We start from the raw sequence: 24,704 nt of genomic DNA, 5'->3' as shown, positions 1-24,704 counted from the left end.
GTGACTGCCTATTGCCATGTTACACTTGCATTAAATCCCACCCCTGCACACCATTTAATAAATGACCAGCCAGTCACGTATTGCAGAAAAGGCTGCTGCTCATTAGGTAATCTGTTTGATTGCCCATTTTCAGTGTCATTAGTCACCAATATCATCTACGGCTTTATGTTGAAGCAGTATTTCTTCCAAAAACAAGGGGCAAAAAAAGAGCAACAAATATTTATTTTCCCACTTGAAATGCTGGTGAAGTACAGGTTTTTGGCAAAATCAGTAGATTTCAATGCGTATTACCTCTCTAGAATATTTTAATTGAAACAAAATCAGATCCTATCCAGCTAGAAAAATGAAACACTAATGTTCCATTTTAGAAAAACAAAAAACCAGCATCCAAATGATTTAACACTTTCCCAGTTAAGACTTCAAACTACCTCCAATATAAAGAAATTACAGAAATGCATTCCAAAGAATGGTTCCAATTTACTAAAGGAGCTCTAATCCCTTTATAAGGGCATTCAACTTATCCCTACTCAAGTATTACAACAAATAAGACAATTCTTGCCTGTCCAGATTAAATCAATATGAAACTAATTTACTATTTTCTCATGAAGGCATTCCCTAAGAAAAATATCTCCACCTTACTCAACATACATAACTCTCTTACTCAACAACATATACTAGTCAGCTATGTACACACCATATATATTTTCCCTGATATTTCCCCTCACTGTTTATTAGACAACAAATATAAATTGTAGCCTGAGTTTTTCCCTGGGAACTGTATATCTGAATGGTTTTGCCTGTCTTTTTCATGGTAACAGCCCATCATTCCTCGTTGCCTTACAAACACTTTCAACCTACCTGTATGGCTTCTAGCATAGTTTTAAGACTTGCTAACCAAGGTCAGTTCTACACCTATATGTAAAGATATAGTTCCTAGGATTATTTGCAACGACTCTTCCCTTTTGTTAGTTTGGAAATGATGGAAGCAATTACTACTCAAAAATCTTACCCTAAACTTGCCTTGAATACCTGAAATACATTCACTTCTACTTAGAATTTTGACTTGGGAAAAATTAGCAGTCCCTGAACTTCCAAACATGGACTATTAAAGCTGAATTTCCAGAAAGGGAAAAAAAAAAAAGATCAATAGAATAACTTCAAAATTATGCATACTAATATTTTTTGTTTCTAAAGCATTCTTTCTTTTTATGTACTGAAGAATACCAGTAATTCCCTGAATACAGGGAAAAACATTTTTCTTGGGTATATCAAATTTTATGTATGATAAGACATAACCATGTCATAGCCTATAACCATCACAATAAAGAAATCTTTAACAGACTGGACAACTGTGACAGTGGCCAGAGAAAACGCCCAGAGGCTGATAAATTAATTGCGAGGAGAAAATAAATTATAAAGACTTTAATTCTAAGTTATGGAGAAATTAGCATGGCTAATAAAGAAAAGGTTTTTTAAGGTAAATATAAGTTCCAGCAAGTTAATGTACATCACTAGCACAATAGCTCTTAGTCTGACATACTCAGAAAATCATTTGAGAGATCTTTAATGTCTCTTAATTATAGATGAAGGTTAAATTCTTCGGCTGCCCACCTTTAGTCATAAATAGATGTTCAAAGCAGTTAACACAACAGAAGATACATGTATTTATAGAAATTCAGCATGTTCTACAGGCACTCTAATACCCTTCAAAATCATTTTTACATGAAATGTAAAAATAAGCTGAAATGCAAGATTTAAAAACTTTAAAAGACTTTCAAAACTTTTCTGGAAAAAATAGGCAATCATGGAAATAAAAACTTGCTTTCACAGTGGCTCTTGTATTTCATTGCAATTACATTATCTTTTTGTTTTCTCAAAGGTTTCTATTAAAGGTGCTTAATTCCCTTGTATTCAAATGCTAACACCTACAGCATCCTACTGGATGTAGACAATTACTTTCACTTTATTTTAGCTAGTAGAAGAGGAAGCATGTTTTCGTCTCTCTGAACAGAAATTTAGTGGTTATCTCCACTGTTATTGATGCGAGATGAAATAACATCTCCAGTGGTCTTAACATCAAGCAGGAATCAAAAGTCCCTTCAAGAGCTCAGCTGGCTCAATTTTTTTAATGAGATCTAAGTTCTGGTTAGGAAAGATTAGTATTACAACAGACGTTGGGGTTTTTTCCTCATTTAAAGTCTAAGGTAGTTGTTTCTTTTTCTTGTAATTTTAAAAGCATGAGAATGCATTTCTGTAAAGCAACAGCACATATTCAGTGCACGGCATGTTCAGCATTGGCATAAAATACATAGTATTTGGAAAGGCAGCACACTGAATAATTCAGTGACAATACCTTTTAAGGGTCTCATGGATGGTGATAAATCCAGGAAACACTACACCTCTGCAACACTTGTAGCAAGGAAATTGCACTTAGTACAACAACCAGCAACATTTATTTCTCCATTTCATCTTCTTTGTACTCTTTTGAGGCTCTGATTCCTATATTCTTGAACTGCTCCTTCTCTCTCCTACATTAGAGAATTCCTTTCCGAGTCTCATCCTAGATTCTTGCCTACGGCTATTTCTTTCCTTTTGTTCCCCACCCTAAAATTAGGAATTCTCTTTCCATATTCCTCCTTCCTACTGTTTCCCAGATTCTTAACATTTTCCCCCTACCAAATGTTGTCTTCCCCCTTGATATGGTTGTCATTCAGGCCACAATTCTCCCACATCTTCCTCACATCCTTCAAATTTTACCCGCCAGTCTTTACTGCAGAACACCAGTTAGGATCCCACCTGTAGACAGCAGGGACTAGGCTGTCAGCTACACCTTCTACCTACCAGAGAGAGAGAAGGGAGCAAGGGAGAAATGATGGCAGGCATGGGGCGGACTGGGAAACAAAGGAACACGGAAGGGAAAGTTGATTTCTCCTTGTAGATGTGGCAAGTAGTTAGTCTTAGCCTACTTCACAGACTTGCACCCTCAGAAGACAGCATTTCATACGTATGAGCAAGGCTGAAATACACAAGTCAAAGGGCCAGCCGCTACAGAACAGAAACTTCTACAGTTACACCCAGGTGACGTGACGTGTGACGGGATCCCATTCATCTCATGAGAACGGGTTCCCCTCCAGGCTGGCACAGAGGAGCAGGATGTCCCCTCCAAGTCTGACAAAGGACATCAACCTTTTGTCAGGAGCAGAAGAGATGAAAGGAGTTGATTTCTGTGGCATCTCAGTTTTCTCTTGCCGGCTACACTTTTTTCTCCCCCATGGTCCCACCTAGATGTCTCCTCTCATAGAAATGGTGTGGCCCACACGTCTCATCGACCCTGTGCTGTACATCAAAAGATTCAGGTGGCTGATACAGCATCAGCTGTATCATTTGAGATAGCTTCTAATGATTTGTTATCAACTGTGAGTTCTGGACACCACCTGTTTTTAAAAAGTCTCAAATTTCAATATTCAGAGCGCCACAGGTCATTATCTATGTATTTGTAGCATACATTCCAACTAAGCCTTCACCTTCATGGATTTTGGAAAATACTAATTTCCTGACCAATAGTGATATTAAAACATCAAAAAAACACCCAGTCCTACTGCTGATCTTTTCTTACCTGCATCCCTCTCATTTTCTGGAACCGAGCTACTGCATCACTGATAGTGTAGACACGAACATGGCCCATGTGAAGCTTTCCAGAAGGATATGGGAACATAGAAAGCACATAAAATTTTGGTCTTGATTTCTAGAAAGAGATTTTTAGAAAGTTATAACTATGAGTTAGCATTTCACTTGAATAAATATACGTACATATTATAAACCACACAGTGCCATGAAAAGACATGAGGTTCTGCTGGAACTGACCCAAGTGAGCACTGACAAAGCTCCAAGGATCAAATTCTTTGGGGCTGTAAATGGAGATGTTTTACCAGACTTTGCCGCCATCTCATCAATTTATATTGGTATTTATATGACACTTGAAAATTGTTTTTAATCAACTTTCACTCAACAAAAGATATATTAACATAACTGCAGCTTAACAAATCACCATTCCCTACCATAGCATCTGTCACTGATTATCTATGCGATCCTAATCTGTCCCACCAAAAAATGAAAACATGACAGATTAAGTAAGTGTTTTACTTTGTATTTACATCAAACATGGAACTCGGGGCCAGTTGCTTTTTGTCAGCTGAACTACAGTAACTCACTGAGTGACTAACTCAATCAGTTGCAATTGCATGAACATCCACTGAAGTGAAACTGTTCAGTTCCACTACGTACGCTCAGATCCAAAGACATCTTACAAGCAGTATCTCGCATAGTGAAAAGAAAGCAAAAATTTCATTTAGCTAGGTTTGAGTAAATTGATAAAAGCTACAAAGAAATCAAACATTGTCTCTCTCACATAAATTCTTCCCAATACATCTTGATTACCATTGAACTTATCATTGATACATGCTTGGTAAGTTCCTATATTATTTTTCTTATGTTAATAACACAAAAAAAGAAATCATGGGCAGCTTTTACTATACTGAACCAAATTCTATTAATATTTATCAAATATTACTTCTTTATCACTTTTGTCCAATAGCAAAATTAGAAACAATCTGAATACTTCATTGCAGCACTATATGCTGCACTATTTGCCTCTTAATATGAGATGGTATTAAATTTACTTCAACTGTAAGAACAAAAATACCATTAAAAATACAATTTAGAACTTGGCATACGTATGAGATATATATGATACCTATGTATACATGTATTGTCAGATATCAAAGACACAAGCCTAAATTAATGCTTTCCCTGCTACATGTATGCATACACACCATTTTCACCTCAGCTTTGTTCCTTAGGAAAAGCAAGCCCCTTTTCTCTCTTTGACACTTTGATAGAATCAATTTTTTGTTGGAGATGGGGCACATTTTACGAAAGAAGAGCAAACATGAAGGGGCACAAAAATGTTTTTATACCTATGTGACTGAGCATAATTGTGAAGGCAAAAAGAGTCAGAGACCGAGATTACGATTGTTTTCAAGATCTTTTATTGCATGGGAAAACTTTTTTTTTCCTGCAAGTCACTCATTATTTCTAAGACACTGTAAACCAGAAAATATTCTTAAAGATCACCTTCCCTTAACAGAGATTTTAATGAGTCACAGTGTGTAGTGTAATAGATTTGTCATAACCATTGGGAACAAGATCTTTAGAAAATTAATTGTTTACAAAAGTTACGAACGTAGAAGATGTTTCTTTTAATACTTTAAATAATTAATTCCCAAATGTGGTATAATATACAAAGAAAGAATTGATTACTTAAACACTTCCTAAATTTACAAGCACATACTTTGCTGATTGTGTTTTTCCTCAAGATTTTTTTATTTTTCCACCTATTTCATTAACTGTTTTTAATAATCTGCTATCATATAAAAGTATTTTCCCCTGAAATGTAACATGCATCTCATCATTGTAAGCCAGCTGTACTAAGTAATTTTCAATTAATTTCATTCTGCGAAAATAAAAATATCAAACATGTAATTTCCAAATTTCTAATAATGCTTACATCAGTTTCTGAAATTTTGCAGAACTGATCCTTTATTCTTGGGAGCCACCAACTTTCAACTCTTTTTCTTGTCTCCAACCCATAGCTTTTTTCCCATTTCCCCGTCTCACTGTAAATACTTCTGACACAAGCAGGAACCAGTCTTCTCTGCCATTTAATTAATCCCAGGAAGTCATTTAGTTCTCTCTTCAAACATGAAGAACAAGTGCCAACTCTCTGACAAACCAACTGCATTCTTAAGGTTATGATATCTGAAAAAGACAAAAATATGCATTTCAGTCTACAATATGTAATAGGAATTCAGTGGTTATTATGATTATACAGAAATCTGGTAGCTATGAAACACATTTTAGCTTGATTTAGATTACTTGGCTGTTTTCCACAGTACTTGCATTTTACTCTCATGTGTTTGAATTACAAAAGCATTTATTTTTTAGCCAAGAGAACCAACTGTGGCCCTTGCACACAATAAAACTGTTCTGTTAGACTTCTTCTCTAATAAGATACAATTCTTGCATTCAATCTCCCATAAAAGCAGGATTAGTCAACTGAAGGTTCAGGAAATTCGGCTGAACAGGAGAAGATGGCTAACAGGGTGTTAATAACAATTTAGAACGAAAATAGGCAGAAGAGGAAGTTGGATGACTTCATCACTGAAAAGAGATGGGGGAGGATGACTATAATTAGTAGATTTCAACTAGTTATTCTAAACTGAGTATTTTCCTAAGAGCTTCCTTGTCAGTATAGTTTTCTGCAAGAACTACATGAGAAACTTACACTGTTCAAACAAGATATAATTTAACTAGTCAAGCAAGTAAAGCAATCCTGTTCTCTTTCAACTAAAAATCCAGTTAAAAGAACTCCTCATACGCTTTAGAGTGAGTCTTCTAAAATAAAACTGCTCAGATGTGAGAAAGATCAAACAGTCCACAAGTTTGGGATCAGTCTCGAGAGGGTATTTACCAATTTTACTTCCTACAGTAGGAAATATGGCATTTAAAAAAAACCTATGCTGAGAAGATTTCTTCCCCATCTTCACCCCTAATTCCTTTTTTAAAAATCTTGTTTGTTTATTTATATCAATATTTCCTATCCTCTATGGTTGGTTTTTTTTTTCAAATTCTGGCCTATACACTTGACTGTTGTACCAAGCTAGCTATTTCAGTCAGTTCATAATTTTTCTTGCAGAGTTACATCAGTAAAATCTCTGTGTAGAGAAACTCTGTATAAGAAACAGTTTTATTTATTTCCCATTTGATAGCAACATCATAATCAGAAATAATTGCTATACCACCTAAATTAGGTCCCCAGTACAGCTAGTGGGAGTTATATTTCCTTAACATTCACCATTTATGCATACACAAGCCCTCATTGCCTGTATCATTACATATCTAAAGAATTGCACCTTTTCTCTGTAACTTATCAAACAGGCTCTTTCAAACATTTTTCATTTACATAAGTCATGCCAGTGCCTTGAATTTTTTGTTGCTAATCTCTAAAATCTCTCATATTTATAATAATAACAAATCCAAGACTGAACTCAGGATTGCCAGTGCAGGTGCACACGAGTTATTCAGGAGACACCTAATTTCTCCCCCTCCATAACCTTACACTTCTTCACTCAGCTGAAAATTATCAAGAACATTCCAGTACTTCACCGTTTTGCTTATTTTTATGAATTATTTCCTTATTACTTATTTCTATTATTTCAATTTATTTTACAACAGAAAGAAATGCTTCCTTTTCTTACGGTAAACCACTTTCAGCATTGCTGATTTACAATATAAATATATTTTAAAACACAAATTTTTAAATTCATACATATGAATCCTTCGTTGAAGACAGAAAGACACAAGCTAGACCCCGTACCTGCGCACAGCTCAAGAGAAGCCCGCCTGCCAATGTGACGCCTGCCAGGGTACATTTGGGTGATACAGGTCACACGAGCAGGGGACAGAGCAGTGGATGTGAGTGGGAAAGGGGCTGCAGCCTTGGTCACGCAGCGTTAAAACAAAGCTCATTTAAATACATGGACTTCCAGGATGAGAAAGAGATCTGCGGTCTCTTTAAGGCTCCCAGACCCCCTCACGCACAAGATGCGATGATCAGCAAGTCACACGTTGGGCCAAGCATGGACATGTAGCACATGCAAGAGATGTGGCCCTAAGTGGTTCTGCCTTTCCAGGCTTGTGTGCATGGGACTAGGACAAGAAGGGTGCCCCACTTCGCCCCAGTTATGGCCATCCCAGCCCAGTGCTGTGTGGGTCTTCGAAGGAGCACGTTACAAGCCAAAATTGTCCAACTCTGCAAGGTGTGCCAAGAAGGAAGGAAGGAAGGAAGGGGCTGGACTGACGGAGGAACAAAGGTTGAGACCCTGCTTTGGAAAGATGCAATAAGCACACAGGAGAGGAAGCCTTTACTAAATTAAGGTACTGAAAATTGCTTGGTAAGGGCCAGTACATTTCACTCACCCTATAAGTGAGGCAGGCAAATTCCTTTCTTTTCCCTGCGGACAAATCTGAATTTAAAAAAAGAAAAAACCCATCTCCCTACATCTTTTCCCCTTGCAGTTTATTAGTAAAAGCCCTGTGGGGGCGGCCCACTGCTGGAGAAGCGGGCGCGGGAGCAGGCAGCTCCCTCAGTGGGAAAGAGCGAGCGGGAGAGCAGTCACGGCGAGGGGGGAGACTTGGGGAGGGGTGCTGCGGGGCACAAGGCCGCTGGCAGAGCCGGCTGCGAGGGGCTGCCCCGCTGGCAGCGGCACGGCGGGGGCAGCGAGGCTAACAGAGCGGGCGAGGGGAAGGGCGGAGGGGCGCACGGCTCCAGGCACCAGAGGCAAAGGCCGCCCGGGGGTGAGCATGAGGAGGAGCAGAGGCGGCGACAGTTAGAGCCATTAGGCTGACAGGCGGGGACCGTTACCTGCGCGCGGGAGCCCGCTGCTGCGCCTCACACGCCCTCAGCTTCCCTTCCTCACCCTGGGCGCCGCCATCTTGGTCTCATTTTTGGCGCGGGCGGCCGTAGGGCGCATGCGCCGTCCCCGCACGACCTCCCGCGCATGCGCCGCGGGGCGCCGTTTTTGGCAGGGGTCCCTTCCCGCCGCGGGCGGTTGGGCCGAGCCGAAGGGTCGGGGGCTTCGGGGTCTGGCTTGTAGGGACCAAAGGGTCTGAAAGCTGACAAACTTACAGGAAATGTCCCGTGTTTCTAAGGCCTGAGCCTCGCAGTAGGCAGAACGGGAGGGAAGGGTGGCCCTCCGAAACGGCAGCCTTTCCGGAGGTTGCCCGGGTGCGATGGCTGCTTAGGCGGGATCCCCTCGGGGCCTGCGCTGAAAACTTGCCCTGCAAAACCTAGGGCAAAAGTTGAATTTCAACAGTGATAGACAGTTACTAACCTGCTAGAGGGAGGTAGCAACCGTTTTAATTGATGGCTGTAGGTACAGTTATGCATTCAGGAGACCAAACAGCACCCCACGTCAGACGGAGTACGTACGCTGTGTTTATAGGTTACACGGGCCTACCGAGATCGCAGTCTTTGCTTTTGGAAGCTCCCCGGGTAGCTCTGAAGTCCTCGGCCTCTCAGTCGTGCGAGCGTTTCGGTAGGTGTTTGATGAGGAGGACCGGGGATGAAAGCAGGCTAGTCACCTCAGTAACACAGAAGAGGACTCCTAAGGGTCTGAAGGATCTTGTGCTAGGCACCGCGAGGCTGAATTTGTCACTGTATATTTCAGATATTTAACATGCAAACCTAGGGAATCGACAGTAAATAAAAAAGATTAAATTAACTGGGATTGAATCTATGTATAAGTTGCGCAGTGTTTCATTAATTTTGCTCGCCTCCACAGCACGTACAATGTTCTGTAAATTGTACTATGCTCTGTAAAGTGACCATACAGTTTAGGGCTAGATCTCGGTAGCGTTCTGTCTTCAATAATTTTATTTCCGTTCTGTCATTTTAAATTTTTTTTTTTGAGGCAGATTCTGAAATAAAGCCAATAGTTGTTTTGTGATGTTGTTTTGACTAATGAGAAAAAAAAGCAGAAATCAATAAAGACAATCTACAGCTGTGTAATTAATTCTACCTCTGGCTGGAAAACAACATTTTACCCAGTTGTCAACACTGTACAGTTCAGAGTTGTTTTTAATTACTGCAGGTAGCTTGTAGCCTCCAAGGAACAAGAAATACTTTTTTTTTTTCCTGTGGTTGTGCCCTTTTGCTGCTGGCAACTGTTGATTCTTTTCATTTTTGAACCTTTTTCTTCACCGTTGAGTTTCCAGTGGAGTTTAAACCAACACGTCCTGTTTATGCAATGCAATGCCTGCAGTAAGGTGAACCTTTTTGTACTCTAGAGATAGGGGCTTCTTACATGACTAAAAATAAGTATTTACTGAGTGTAAGTTTTCTGCTTGCTTGTGCGTACCTGTCAAGTATGCTTAAATTACAACCTTTTCACCACAAAAACTGAGAGCAGCCCTGCTTGTAAACTAGTAGAGTTTCACCAGGACTGTGCATAATTTTGCTTTGCTTTCCTGTTGATCTCCCTTTCAGCAAGCAATGGTGACTTTGGTCTAACAGACCTTCCCATTCCAAATCTCTCCCTGAATTTGCTGCTGTGTGGGTTCCTGGGCTGGGGGAGGACAAGGCATTTTGCCCCATTTTTGGGGGAACAGGCAGTGCGGTCCTCGGCTGAGACCCTGCCCCAGGATAAGCGAGAGCTCGTGACCAGCTGGGATGTGTTTTTACATCGAAGGATGATTTCCCTCACACCAGCCCTGATCCCTGAGCTCTCCTGATTCATGTGAGGCTGTTTGAGGGCTTGTGTCCCCGCTCGCTGCCTGCCCTCCGCAGGGGTTACTGCCTGGTAAGGAGAGACAGATGAGCGAGCAGTGTATCCAACCCCTGCCTGGCCTATTAAGATGAACCCTTGTTGAATTTAATTTTCATTCATACGGTGGGCTGTGAGCTATGGCAACTCACAGACCTGATTTGTGATCCCTGTTGGATTTAGCTCAGGCACTTGAGACGTTCCCACTTCCAAAGAGAAGGGATCTCACATGGAAGAGGTGGCTGTCCTTGTTTGCAAATAAAAACCTCTTTACTTTGTGTGTGTAGTGCCTTTCACCTTGAGTGGGGACAACATGGTAGAGCTCAGAGTGAGTGGAGGTAGCAAAATATCAAGAGAATTATTTTACGTTGTCTTGAAAACATTTTGAAAGTCCAATCACTATCTCAAATTTAGAATTATGATTTTTTAATACATTTAAATCTCTGGGCTGTTGAAGTATCTGATGTTAAACATATTGACCTATATTTCTCAAGGCCTGCCATCAAGATTATAGCTGACTGAGTAGTCAGACCTTTGTCTTACCTTTTTAATCTGTTCATTTCACTAAAATACTGCTTTCTTATCCTGACAATCTACTTATGTATTTCATTTGCTTGAAGCTGAGGATAATCTGTTTAGATTAATACTAAATTAATCACAATCTTAAATGCCTCCAAAGAGGTTAGATGGATGCTATACACAAATGCAGACCTGCCATACCTCAGGAGCACTTGGGTTTGGGCCCATGTGGAGCCTCCAGCAATTCTCTGTTCACCATATTATGCAACGACCCAAACTGGGCTTGGTTAAAGTCAGATGTAGCTTGTCATACTGCTGAGATGGGTACTGCCGGAGGGGTTTATCGACGGGTGGAGGCACAGTATTGCACCAAGTCTTGGCTGTAGGTGCCACTTTGCACCCACTATTTCAAAAAAATAAACTGGAGAAAAATTAAAAACGCAAGAATATAGTTTTCTATTATTCCTTATTGTCTTCTGGGAGGACTTGCTGGCGTGATTTTGATTAGCTGCTAACAAAAACAAGACAAGCACATTCGACACAGGTTTGAACCGTGTGTTACTTCAGGACATGTAGAAGATGACTTCTATCCAGATACTACTGGGAACTTACTCTGAGAATATATTGAACTCTGAATTTGTGTCACTTTTCCACTGATTTTGTTGAAGCTTATTGTGCTGTCTGGATTCTGATAGTGAGGAAGGCAGCCACTATCAAACGAAGCTAAACAAGGTGCAAGATTATCTGTAAACAGAAGTTAAAACTAGGTGAGAAAAACTGAGACCAACCAGAAGCATACTCAGAAGGAAAGAAGAGCAAAGGTATTTTGAGTAGTATGATAATCCGTGAACATCAACACCCATGCAGGTATACACTGTTTTTTGGCATTTGGGCTTGTTTATTGGCTTACTCATGGTAAGAGTAATAGTGAGTTGCCTATCTATTAAGCACTAATTGTTCGGCATCACAGTTTTAAAAACACCGAGATCCCATGTCAGCATTAAGTCCCAGAAATGGCAATGAATGATTGTCCCACGGTGTGAAGAGGACAGCCAAAAGCACACCAAAGCTTTCCTCCAAAATCTTATACTGACTTTTTTTCTGTGGTCTCATCCAAGTCTGGAAGGGACCCGCGCTAGAGCAGTTCATGAAGAACTGCAGCCCGTGGGAAGGACTCACGTGGCAGAAGCTCGTGGAGGACTGTGTCCCGTGGGAGGGACCCCACGCTGGAGCAGGGGAACCGTGTGAGGATTCCTTCCCCTGAGGAGGAAGGAGCAGCAGAAACAATGTGTGATGAACAGACCGCAACCCCCATTCCCTGAACCCCTGTGCTGCTCAAGGCGAGGAGGTGGCGAATTTGGGAGTAAAGCTAAGGCCGGGAAGAAGGGAGGGGTGGGGAGGAAGGCGTTTTTAAAATTGAGTTTTTATTTCTCACTATCCTACTCTGATTTGATTGGTAATAAATTAAAATAATGGTTTTTTCCCAAGTCGAGTCTGTTTTGCCCATGATGGTAATTGGTGAGTGATCTCTCCCTGTCCTTATCTCGACCCAGGAGCCTTTCATTATGTTTTCTCTCCCCTGTCCAGCTGAGGAGGGGAGTGATAGAGCGGCTTTGGTGGGCACCTGGCATCCAGCCAGGGTCAACCCACCACAGGCTTAAGCCAAAATATCAAACCATGAACCCCACAAATGGTGGGGTGTTTTGTAACAGGAAGGATACAAGAGATCCTCAGACTTTTCCAAACAGGGAACCTACCCCACTCTCCTCGGATCCCCACCTTCCCCATGTGGGTTTTGCTTGTTAACCTGGACTGTTTGCTCAGTCTCCTTTCATGATGGGAAATTAATGATATAATGACATTTGTATTTGCCTTAATAATAAACTTGGTAGTAAACTATTTTCCATAAGGCTGATATTCCCCTGTTTTCTGTTTTAGAGTTTACACTAACTTGTTTTTTAGCATTTTTGTTAATCAACACAAAGCCTGGAGATGATTAAGTAGTTAGGAAATTCATTAGTTCCTGTATGGGAAATGTGCATAAGTGCCTCAGTTGTCTGTCACTTAAATAGACATGCTTCCCAGATTTCCGTACAAATACAATTTTGCCTTTGCTGATAGTTACCAGAATTGATGCTTGTGTTTCCTGGCATTGCTCTTTTGCTCCTACATCAACAACATGACTAGTATTTTTCCAGCCTCCTACAAAAAGAGGATTAAAAAACAGCATTTGGAATACAAAATAATTTTTATTGCCTGCATACTTCAAATCCCAGCCCCATTTCATGTAATTAAAGAGTTTGCTTGTTTTTTTCCATTAAACTTCTTGAGACTGGGTTTTGCTTCTGAGTTTCATTTTGCCTTTGTTTACATATACATGTATTTAGTGGTTTTGCTTTAAAACTCAAGGCCAGATAAAAAATGCAGGTGATTGGATTGCAGGGATGTGAAGAATAGCACTTGAGAATATAAAAAAGCAAGAAATTAATAGACTAAATACAAAAAAAACCCACCTCTCAAAGCCACGTCCACCATCTAAGCCTAGATCTCAAAGGGAAGAATTCTGAGTGACCCCATGAAGATCAATAGAAGCTTCATTTTTGCAATAGATTTTATTTAAAAAGCATTCGAATATTGTGGTAATGGAAGAATAAATTCTTCCATTCTTCTTGAAACAGATAGAAGAGGTAGTGTTATATTTTTTGGATAGAAGGGAATGGATTTGGGCAAGACTGGTCACATTACTAGGGGTGGAGCTTAACCTGCTTGTAACAGGTATTACATGATATGGTTGACACCTGCTCCAGCTGAGGACTAGCCTTGATGACAGGCTCTTGTCATCCAAACCAACACAGGTTCGTCATTCTTTGGTTTTGCAAAATGAAGAAGAACTTACACAATGCGTCAATGGAAGAAGAGATCAGCTAAATAAGAAGTCAACAACCTCCTCCCCCCCCACCCAGGGCTCTGTGCTCGGTGACCAGGATGGCCCCGTCTGGAAAATCCATAAACCTGTGCCTGTCCCTGTGCCACTCATTAAACCACTGAATGATGCAGAAGGATTTTGAAAATGCGCAAGAACCAGACTTAGTGGAATTGTATTTACCAGCATTGTTTTCGCAGGCTGATGTTGGCCCCTAAGCCTGGAGCTGGGATGGGGCTGAGTCCATTTTGAGTCCTAGGTGAGCCTTATTCTGAGGGGATGTTGTGCAGCACCTGTATTGTGTTGGGTGTTTGCAGAGGGGTGCATTTAACCCAAAACGCACATCCTCGATGTTCCATGCAAAGGTATCAGACCAGTGTCTGTGACAGTTAGCAGCTTCTCGCTGATTCAGACTAAAGTTTGTGAGTAGGTATGTGCACGTAGGTGGGGAGAAGTTACCACGATCAATGCACTTTTGCTTTTTTGCCTTTCATCAACAGTCCAGTTTGCAAGCAAAGTAATCTGCTGTATTTTCATCTTTGTCATCTTCTAATTCACTAGCAGAATTTTGCTGTTGTTTGGAGCTAGTTATACACAGCGGTGAACAAAATGACCAGTTTGCAGCATTCAAAGCTCTATGTTTCTTGCTTTTAATCTGGAAAAAAGCTGTTGGTAAGACTGTTTAAAGTTTTGAATTTACAGTCACGGGGCTAAGAGCCCAATCCTCACGAGCTCTGGTTATGGTGATACCATATTGTCATTAAGTTATCCACAACTCAGATGCATCTGGGAACATTATGTCTCCTTATTGTAGATAGGAGTGCAAATTTTGGAAACCTGGGTTTTCATTCTCTCTTTTTTGAAGCCTGTCATTTGAGATGGCAAGTCAGTTGTGCACCAAAAGGCAGGCGATTCCAGCTGCTTGAAGCCATTAGGGAAGGCTGCCAGCTGAGATGGTACGTACCCTCCGTATATATGTGGGGGAGAAGATCATCCGTCTGGACAGCCACCTTATAGAGAGGCGTTGTGCCCCTCTTCCCCCACCTTCTTTCACAGTAAATTTGTGTATTACAAAAGCACGTGCTACCATGTCAGACAAGAAAGAATAACAAGACAGACACCCATTAATTAAACCCTTTCTTTCATTAAGAGCCAGGCCCTCATATTTAAAATAGATAGTGAATGGACATTTTCCGTTCACTGTGACTATTAAAACAGCTTTTTTCATTGACGGCTGAACTTCATCATTGCAATTATCCAACAACTATTGCACTTAAACTTTGTAATGATATCTGACAGCAGGAAACAGTTTGAGTGCTGGGTAAAATCATCCTGCACAGTGGGTCTGTCTCACCGGCTGTCAGCTGGCTCTAGGAGAAAAACTGGAATAGAATAGGAGGAAAATATCTACAAGTCTTAAAATTAATGAGCATTAATTGATCTTTATTGTATGGAAAAGTTAAAATGCTAGTACTTACTACAAAGCTCGGTGCAGCTTGGAAACTGTTGTATACACGTATTTACATGTATGTGTTGTCTGTGTATATATATAAACAGATGACATGCATATGCACGTACACATACGTATATGCATGTTTTATATGTATATACATATATATATGCCCCAGATGGAAGTAAATGTGATTTACCTCAATTTTTTTTCTGTATTTCTACACATAGTATAATTACCAAAGGAGAAAGAATGATTAAATTATTCTTTCTAGTTAAACAGAAGACAAGATGAAAGGAGCCTGGGTTTACCAAGGGAACATGGTGCCAGAATAATCTGATAGCTTTCCTTAAATGAGATAATGGATTTTCCAAAATAGAAAATGTGGTAAATCTCATTCGGACCTTAGCAAAGCACTTGATACACTCCTAAATGGGAAAATATTAATGAAGCAAAAGAAGATGGACGTTAACAGAGGACACGAAAGGTGGGAAGAACTGACTGAAAAGGGCAGAGGAGAAGGAAGAAAAGAGAAGAGTCAAGAAGCAAGTTACTGCAAGAGTACCTCAAGGATCAATTTTAGGACCAGTGCTGGTAATATTTTCATTGACTACATTAGCATATGAAGTCGGTGTGCTCTTGAAATCTGAAGATGAAGGGAAGAAGACTATCATATATTAAAACCTTTCTGACTCTGACAGGTAAATAAATGGTAAGAAATGTTTGATTAGAACAGAATGTCAGGGCATGCACTTTAGGGTTAATGAGGAATTTCTTCTCTAAGGGAGATGAGGGATGACTCAAGCGGAGAGAACGCTGGGTGTCGTAGATGATTACAGGGTGACAATGAATCGACCATGGGATGAAGCCATGAAGAAGGTGTGCATGCTCATAGCATGTATCAGACAAGGTATTTCCAGCAGAAAGAGAAAGTTTCATTGTAGAAGGCATGGATGAATGCACATCTGCAACACAACTGCTGTCACATTTCTGTAAGAAAGGTGAATTAATCTGCAACCAGTGCAGAGAGGTACCACAAAGCATGTCGTATAAGAGATGACATAAAGTGCTGCTTAGTCTAAAAAATAAAGGCGATAGTAGGATACTGATTTCTTTCTAAGAATATATTGGTTGGCCTAATACCAGGAAGAGAGAAGAGCTATTTAAGGAAAAGAACAAAAAAAACCCCAAGTAGCTATATTACATTTAGACTGGAAAGCAAGTGCAGGTTCTCACTATTGAATCAGAGAGGTCCTCTAACAACCTTCCGAAGGTGTGGAAACAGCCTCCCCCATCCAGTAACTCTAGCAACTTTTAGGACAAAATTCAGCCCATTAACAGAAAAGATGATGTGGCATGATCTCTGTGGAGAGCCAGGGCCTGGTCTAGGTTTGGTGCCCTCTTGAAATACTGTAACTGGTCACTCAAGTCCTTATTTCCTTGGAAAAATTCTAAATTACCTTGTGAAGTAACATTTAAAATGGGAGCCTCGCTCACTACCAGTTAGCTTGGAGTCGCAAAGTAAGGCAGATACAGGCATGCTATCCATCCTACAGCACAGCGGGAAACCTGAAGGTCTCACAGATGTAACGCAAAGTTGGCATTTCTGTAAATCACTTTCTGCTCCCCCTTCGAAACTCGTTATGCTTTAATAAAAATGAAAATGTAAGTTTCAACAGAGGGAAGGTTCTTTTGCACATTTTTCAGCAGAACTGCCTGCACGGCTTGCGGGCGTACCAGATGTACCGGATAAGCTCGCTCAGCATTCCTTACTTCCATCAAAATGACTTGCTAGAGACAGGCAGGAGAGGATGTTCCATGCCTTCCTGGCCCAAAAAGCAGATTCAAGCAAAGGAGATGCAATTTCAGCACAGGATATACCTTGATTGATACTTTATTGATGTAAGAAAATCACTTGGTCACTCAAGAATGACCTAAGCTCAGGAATGATGGTCATGGATGGTGACTCAACGCTGTTCCCTATCAGCATTTTTTTACAGTTGAGCCGTGGCAGCTCCTTGCTGTTGGGGTGATAAAGCAGGTAGTGCAGCAAAGGACAGACAGACTGATTTCTTACGCCAGAACATTGTGCCCATTTTATACCTAAGGTACCCAGATTGCGTGGGTCACTTTGTCTCTGGGCCAGTGAGGAACCCGACCTGGGGCCCTGTGGAGCCCATCCCAGACGTGGGGCTGGGGACAGTGTTCACCAGGGTCTATTTTAGCTGAGGAAGGCTTAGCAATAAGGGGGAGGGTTCATCCATTGGCAACGCAGGGTACCTAAGTGACACCCCTGCTCTCTCCGTTGACTGCAGAAGGAGCCGAAGAAGGGAGCTGGCCTCCCTTAGGATAGCTTTTGTCAACACCTTGCTCAGCTGTGCCCTCTGGGCATGGTGGGCTGTTGTAAAGATGTGAAGGCTGCAGGACATCTCTGCATTTTAAAATGAGTATTTTATGTTCCTTTACCAATCTGCTGCTTCTCGTGATGCCGGGACAGGCAGGAAAATCTGCAGAAAAGCCAACAGTGCATAAGAACATCATGATAAATTGAGTGTGAGAAATTTCATGAAAAATTGAGTGTGATGTTTTGTCCAAATCTGTATGCCGCACTCTACTGATACAGTAAGGACCATCATCAGCAAACACAAGAGATAATAAATGGGAAAGTCTAGGAGGAGTGCAGTTGCTAATAACCTGCTGTTAGAAGGCAGACTCTCAGCCCAATAGCGAAGCAGAGGGAGGAAACAAGTTGGGCTGGGAGCCCCAAGTCCCAGAAGGGGTTTAGACCAGATCTGGGAATGGTGAAGGCTATTCAGCTGGGGGGGCCCAAGCAGGATCAGCAGAAGCACAACTAGCTACTGGACCCAGCAAGCCACTCTGTCAGGGAGGTTATGCACAGGGGAGAGAGGACGCCTGCTCACAGTCCAGCAGAGAGACTATTGTGCTGCTTTAGGATATTGCATATTTTACAGCTGGGAAAGTTATGATGCTATTACGATCCCCTGCTGTCTCATGGAATTGCAGATACCTTATATTCTTCATTAGCACTATTTGCAGCTCTGAGTTCCTGTTAAAGGAATTTTAAATTTAATTTTCTTTGGAAAGGAAGCGAAACAGGATTGGTAAAGCATTGTGGATACTGTTTGAAGTCTGGTGGTCTTTCCTCATGATCATCTACTACGATTTAACTTTTGTCCTTTTTTTTTGGCTATTTTTATTAATTTATTAATGTGACTGTCAAGCAGATATATTTAATGCCATGCAGACTACAGAGATATTAAGTCCATTACATAGAATGGTCTTGGTTGTTAGCTATAATGCATATGCTATTCAAATCCTCTCGCTTCCCAGTGATAACTAATAGGACAATTGAATGCTCTGGACTGCAATTCGTAAATACCAATTAACACCTCATTTTCAGGATTTGATGTATATAAAACCTGCCTTCATTTTCTCTTTGTACCTGAAATTATAGGAAAAGATGTCACAAAAACTGTATGAGAAAGTGGAGTATATTGCTTCTCAATAGATGTTTGAGATTTATATGATGTATGTAAAAAAAGAAAATATATTTTAAATGTTAAGTAGTTATATTTCAACAATGTAAGATGTTTTACATGAGTGCAACTTTTCTTTTAACAGTTGAGAGTGTCTCTTTGGAGAGTACAGCTCATTTTAGATTCTGTTGCCATAAATAAACTCAACAATGCCAAGTTACATTCTGGAATTCAAGACAAGTTTTGCTTCTAGCTATGCAGACCCCCAGGGATGCTGAGGTGCCCTGTCTGTGTGTCCTAGCATTGTGTCCTAAGTGAGAGGTACAGGGTTGCTTCAGTAGCCAAATTCTACTTTTTTTTTTAATTCAGCTTGAACTTCTGAAAAAGAATTTGTACGAAGTGAACAAAATACCAAAACACCATTCAGGTACTCTGTCTATACAGCCGATACAGTCAGATTCCTACTTTTGATTCTTACCTCGAAAGGTTTTTTTGGATGTATTTTTTCACACATCCAGTGTCACAAACGTACGTTAGCATACTGAGAGCATTCCATGTCCTGGAGTGATGCTGATGAAGGGTGTTGAGTGATGTCTCCAAAACATCTTCCTAATGCAGTGGAATTTCAGGGAGCTTCTCTGTGTGCTGAGGGAGCCTGGAGCTAGGAGCCAGCACAGACACTGGCTGCACAGACGTGTTGGGAGATGGTTACCACAGGCTTTTATAAGTCTATGACTTACCAAATTGCTGGTGGGAAATCAAACGTCAGTGCTTTCCTGATAGAAGTCTACCAAGTGACTGTACTACAGCTTATTCACAGGTTGAAAGCTGGTTAATGGCTGCCTCTCCATCCATCTGAGCTTCGACAAAACTGGAGAAGACCAACGAGAAAGAAAAATTTACATACCAACAACTTTCCAAAAATCTGGAAGGAGTGACAGAGAATTAGGTGGGTAAAAAGGTGTATAAGAAGTCTGCATCATGCCTTTAGACATGCCACTAGAGAGAAGAACAGTAATTCAATTTTTGATAAAAGTTTAGAAACTCTAAAATGGTCTGCAATGCATACGCCAAAACGAATTCTGGGGCAGTGCTACGGCTCAGTATCTTGTGAAGCACCAGCTGCAAACCGAATGCTTTACATCCCCTAGAAGAGTAGACAGTCTTGGCTTTCTAATGATATAAAGCAATCCATTTCTGCCTTAATGCCTCCAACGATTCCTATCTCAAGCCAAACTCCGTTTCAGTGCTGTAGACTTGCTGTTTGGGGGATGCAGGCAAGTGTAGTTTTTGGAGATTAAATTCATGTTTTAGGAAAGAAAGAGAAACCTTTGTATGTCTGGCATGTTGTTTTGTGTTTTAAAATTGTGGCTACGCTTCGTAAAACGTTGGTGTGAGAAGCCACCCCGTGGTGTGTACTTGTTGGTGCTCATTGTTTTCCCACAAGAAGTCAGGAGGCCAAAGGTGCATGATAAACGGAGCTTATTAGACATGTAGCTGGTTGGCTAATGACCTACTTTCTGACCTGAGTGCAACCAAGAGTGCTTTTTGTTCCAGTCTCCTGGATATCACATGGTTAAAACTGACCACCAGGCTTTGTGAAACATTAGTCATCGAATTTCTGTTGCGAAGGATGTTGGCTTCTTCATCACTACAGATTCCTTTTCTACTTCCCTTCTTTTCCCTCAGTATTTGGGAGTAGCAGCAGATTTTCCTGATCTGGAATCAAGCAATTAAGCAATAGTCCAGGATTTTCTTGATCACAAAGATCAAGAAATAGGGAAAGAAGTAAAGGGCTTTTCTTACATAAAGCCCTTTATTTAGATGCTGAGAAGGGGTAGCACAGTACACCACGCCTCAGAAACACGGATGCTTTCCCCAACCCTGGCAGTAGTCTACGGATGATCTCACATTAGTTATTTCACTTCTGGGTTTCAAATACTTGCTTCCCTCTTACCTCATTTTTAAGAGGTTCCCCATATCCGGTGACTTAGAGCTGAAGAGTTGAAAATCTGTATAATTTAACAAGAAGAGAGTGAACTACTCTAAATTTCAAAGCTTTCCTTGCGTCCACAGGAACACATGAATGCATTTACCAGCCAGGGATTTGCAAAGGCAGTCTAGACTTCATAAAAGCAGTTATTATTAGTATTAGGTCTCATCTGAAGTAATTTATTAGACAACACTGTATACACAGCAAGGGGAAAAAGAAAAGATTCTCAGACATGACAGGATTTCCTTTGTGCTTTGATCTTTGGTTTTATAATCTGTAGGAACTAGTGTACAAATCAAAATGCCAGCCAGTCTCTTCTGGAAATCTGGATTCTCACAAAGATGAGCATGTAATGATAGTTTTGCTTTTGCCTGAATTTGCAGCTTTTCTGTCCCATTGTTTCCTACAGTCCCTCACCTCCTCATTGACCTGCTGCAGCTAAAACCTTTCTCCTCCTAAACCTTTTTGATGACTCTCTCCTTCTGATGTTCGTGGTTGAAAAATATGATGCCACCTTACAACAGAAGAGCCTCCTCCATGAGTTATCCTCTATATCTATAAACAAGCAGCGATGGTTTTTTCCCCAGAGATTATAACTAGGTGAGGCAGACCAAAGGAGGCAGTGGTAATGTTTTTCCCACTAACGAATCTGGAACTACAAGAGAGAGGTCTCACAAGTTTTGTGCAGAGGAGATAAGTAGCAGACCTCGAAACTGAACCCAGATCCCCTGACATCCAGCGCCGGCGATAACCGTACGGGTACCTCCGCTGTTTCTTTGTGATTGCCAACACAGGGGTGTAAATCCAAGCAAGCAGTGCGGAGCACTTTCAGCTCCCACCGAAGTAAGTAGGACTCAGAGGTGCTCAGCCCTATGCTGCCCTCGACAGGAAGATGGCCCTGGTCCTGCTCGAGGCCAGCACTGGTTCAACCTCCACCACCCCCAGGCTCTGCTACCTGCCTGCGTCAGCCGCCTTCTCCTATTTCTTATATGTCTCTAATCCACCAAACACACATGTGGGAGTATTTAAATTAAAAATAGCAACCCAGAAAAAAATGCTGTGCAGTCGGAGAGCTGATTTGCAGCTGAATTATTCATCCCCACGTATCCCTCTCATCCCAGGGTGATAGTACCGGGGCTGCGCAGGTGCAGCCTGGCTCAGGGACTGGCTATGTCAGGGAGAGACAACAACCTTGCGGGCATCTGTCCCCTTGGTCCCTTGTCAGAAAGCTGAATTCCCCACCGGTCAGCTCATCTGTCTTTTTATACCAACTGCCACATGGAAACACCTTAAAACACCGCCCCACTCCCCCCTACGCCGCCTCCCTTCACTTATCACCCAATAACCGGACTAATGGAGCTCGGCTCTCGCAGACTCAAACAACTGAATTAGTCTAACCTTTTAAAAGGTTATTGGAACATCCTGTTCCATTAACACCAAACCTTAGTGCAGAAACACATGAAAAGCACTGTTCCCGTGCTTTTATTGGCCAGGAGTGAGCCGGGGCGCTTTGGTGGGTTGCCAGCATGTGAAATTGCAATTTGCAAGAGACTGTGAGTGATTTTCCCCATGTATCTGCAAAAGTGGCCCTTGGTTTTAATCAGCGCTCTGGTATCTGTGATTGCAGTGCGCATTACAAAAATCGCTGACAGTTAATTGTCACTTTTTCACAAGGAATTTTTGTAAATAACATTTTCATTCCCACAGAAAATCATTCAATTACCAGAGCAACCATAAAAACCTCAGAAGTCAGAACATCTTAGGACATGAAGGAAGGACGAAAAAACAATGGACTTAACTTCAAAGTAGTCTTCACAGTTTCTGGCTGGCATCCTGCTTCCCTTGCCCGGTGCGGTGTATTTGGCATGGCCTCTCTCACCGCTGTGGTCCCAAGCTGGAGCCTCACGGGACCCTGCTCAGGTATCCTCCCCAAGGATCCAGCTCTGCTGTGAAACTTACAGGTACATGAAATCTGAAGGATACAATAGTAAGAAAAAACCAGGCGTTTGGTAGTGCCACTTTGCTTCTGGCAGACAAAACCTCCCAGTTTAACCGATAATATAAGCGAGATGTTAAAAGCTTGTATCACACAAAACACAGCTCGGCCCCAGACTCCCCTGGGCAACGAGGGGTGGTTTCCATGCCTGCATGCTTCTCTCCATCGGCTCTCCTGTCTGTAGGGTCCCACCCCCATTTTTTTTCTTCCACGAATTCTGTGCCACTAACTCATTGACAAACCAGCTGTGGCTGCCTTGGAGGTGCACTGGCGTATTAGCAAGCTAATCTTCCCCCACAAAACTGCAATAGCTTAATTCTGAATTAACAGCAAATTGTAGTCCTCAGAAACACGTAATGGAGGCATGGGTCCGTGGAAGGACGGTCCCACCTCACTTTGCTGCTGCAAGCATTCAAAAAGGAAGATAGCTGCAGTAGTAGCACCCTCACTCCTCCTGTGGTCCAGCACATCTTTCCAGCTTCCAGCTCAGCCTGCGTCATTGCACAGGTGGAGCAGGAGACCCAGTTTGGCTTTGGATGTTAGCCGAAGCGACCAAGGGACTGAAGTGACCAGGAGAAATGGGAAGATGCTCAGCAGCTGTAAATCGGGGATCATCCAAGGAAGCACTTGCTAGTTGAACAGAAATGCTACAGTCTCTCTCTCTTAAGTTTCTGACCTACTTCTGCAGCTCAGGGATATGGCAGACTGTGCCAGACATCAATCTGGGCGCTTGTCTCAGGGCTTCAGCTTTGCTTTCTTCTACTAGTTGGCATTCAGCAGCATCATCCCTTCGCTGCAGGGGCCCGTTTCTTCCAGGGGGAGCTGCCGGGAGCAGGTCTGCTACTCATACACACCCCGGCATCCTTCACCGGGATGTAAATGCCCAGGCTCGGGCACTTCCAGAGTACAGCCAGAAAGAAGCCCTCCAGTTTTCACAGCTCTCTATCGCTTTTGCTAGATTTTGTATCACCTTGTCTTTAGCTGATACATCTCAGCTGGGAGGCAGCTCTTCCCTAACTACTGAAATGGGGCCCATTTCTCCAAAAAGGACCATTCAGTGACAGTCCTGCTACTTTCTGTATTCATCCATATCCTCCATACACTTCATTTTTGCAGCTAGACATTAGCTTCATGTAAAGATTTGCTGAGCAGTGAAAGATAAAGCAGGCTGGACAGAGGAGAAGAGAGCCAGGGAATGCTATTTGCGTGATGTCAAAAGAGCACCAGATTTTACTGTTCTCTCTGATGAAATGTTGAAGGGCAAGGTGAGAAGACGGAGATTTGTTAGCACTGCTCATAGTTCCTCCCTGGCTGGACTCACAAAACAGCAAGGACTAGGGAAAAGAGAGAATTTTGAGTGGCGTTCAGCTGTATATTTAAGCATGAATCATCCTCCATCTATTGCAAAGCCTCCTTTTTTTTTTTAATGTAGTTGAATTTTCATGAAGGAATATATGAACTTTGGCTACAACAGATGTCATCTTGGAGGTTTTTTTTTTTAATATCTGACTGTAGCCTCAGTATAATAGGCAATATTGGGCTTTCATCTTTCACCGCTACTAGCTATAAAATCCAGAGCAGATGATCATTAGCATGCATTACTTAAGAGAGGTACAGCACTCAGTGAGTCAGGGTACAGACCAAGAATTAATTGTTGAAGAAATTCAACACATTTCAAAACAAAATTCAACAGAGCAAAACAGACACATTTGAGAATATTACAGTCTGTCCAGACTCCAAAGAGCCAGTGCACAGTGAAGATAGCTGTGATGTGTTCCCCTAAGGCTTCCCTGAAGGGATGCAGGGAGAATTTGCTGGGAATGCAGTGGCCAGTGGGAACGTGTCTGGGGTCTGCAAGGGAAGTTCTGGCAGCACGCTGCAATGGGAGTATGGAGGGTGAGGTTGGATGGTGGCAGCTTCCAGCTTCAGGCTTGAATTTCCATG

The 24,704-nt window shown here is 41.7% G+C and overlaps 1 protein-coding gene across 2 annotated transcripts in view; it reads right to left on the bottom strand.

Moving 5' to 3' along the window:
• LARS2 (leucyl-tRNA synthetase 2, mitochondrial) overlaps positions 1-8,576 on the bottom strand; it is an 88,230-nt gene extending 79,654 nt beyond the window's left edge. The window contains exons 1-3 of one of the 2 annotated variants that reach the window (XM_075143217.1): positions 8,483-8,576; positions 5,567-5,817; positions 3,617-3,745 (exon numbers count right to left, since the gene is read on the bottom strand). In XM_075143217.1, the coding sequence (XP_074999318.1) occupies positions 3,617-3,745; positions 5,567-5,800 (363 nt within the window). In that variant the 5' untranslated portion in view covers positions 5,801-5,817; positions 8,483-8,576. Of the gene's footprint in view, positions 1-3,616; positions 3,746-5,566; positions 5,818-8,482 lie in introns of those variants that run through there. The other variant, XM_075143218.1, reaches the window with a different exon arrangement.
• Positions 8,577-24,704: the final 16,128 nt, after the last annotated feature.

The sequence above is a fragment of the Calonectris borealis genome, chromosome 2, assembly GCF_964195595.1.
Source record: "Calonectris borealis chromosome 2, bCalBor7.hap1.2, whole genome shotgun sequence".
Taxonomy (NCBI): Eukaryota; Metazoa; Chordata; class Aves; order Procellariiformes; family Procellariidae; genus Calonectris; species Calonectris borealis.
This window is presented reverse-complemented; position numbering and strand designations above follow the sequence as displayed.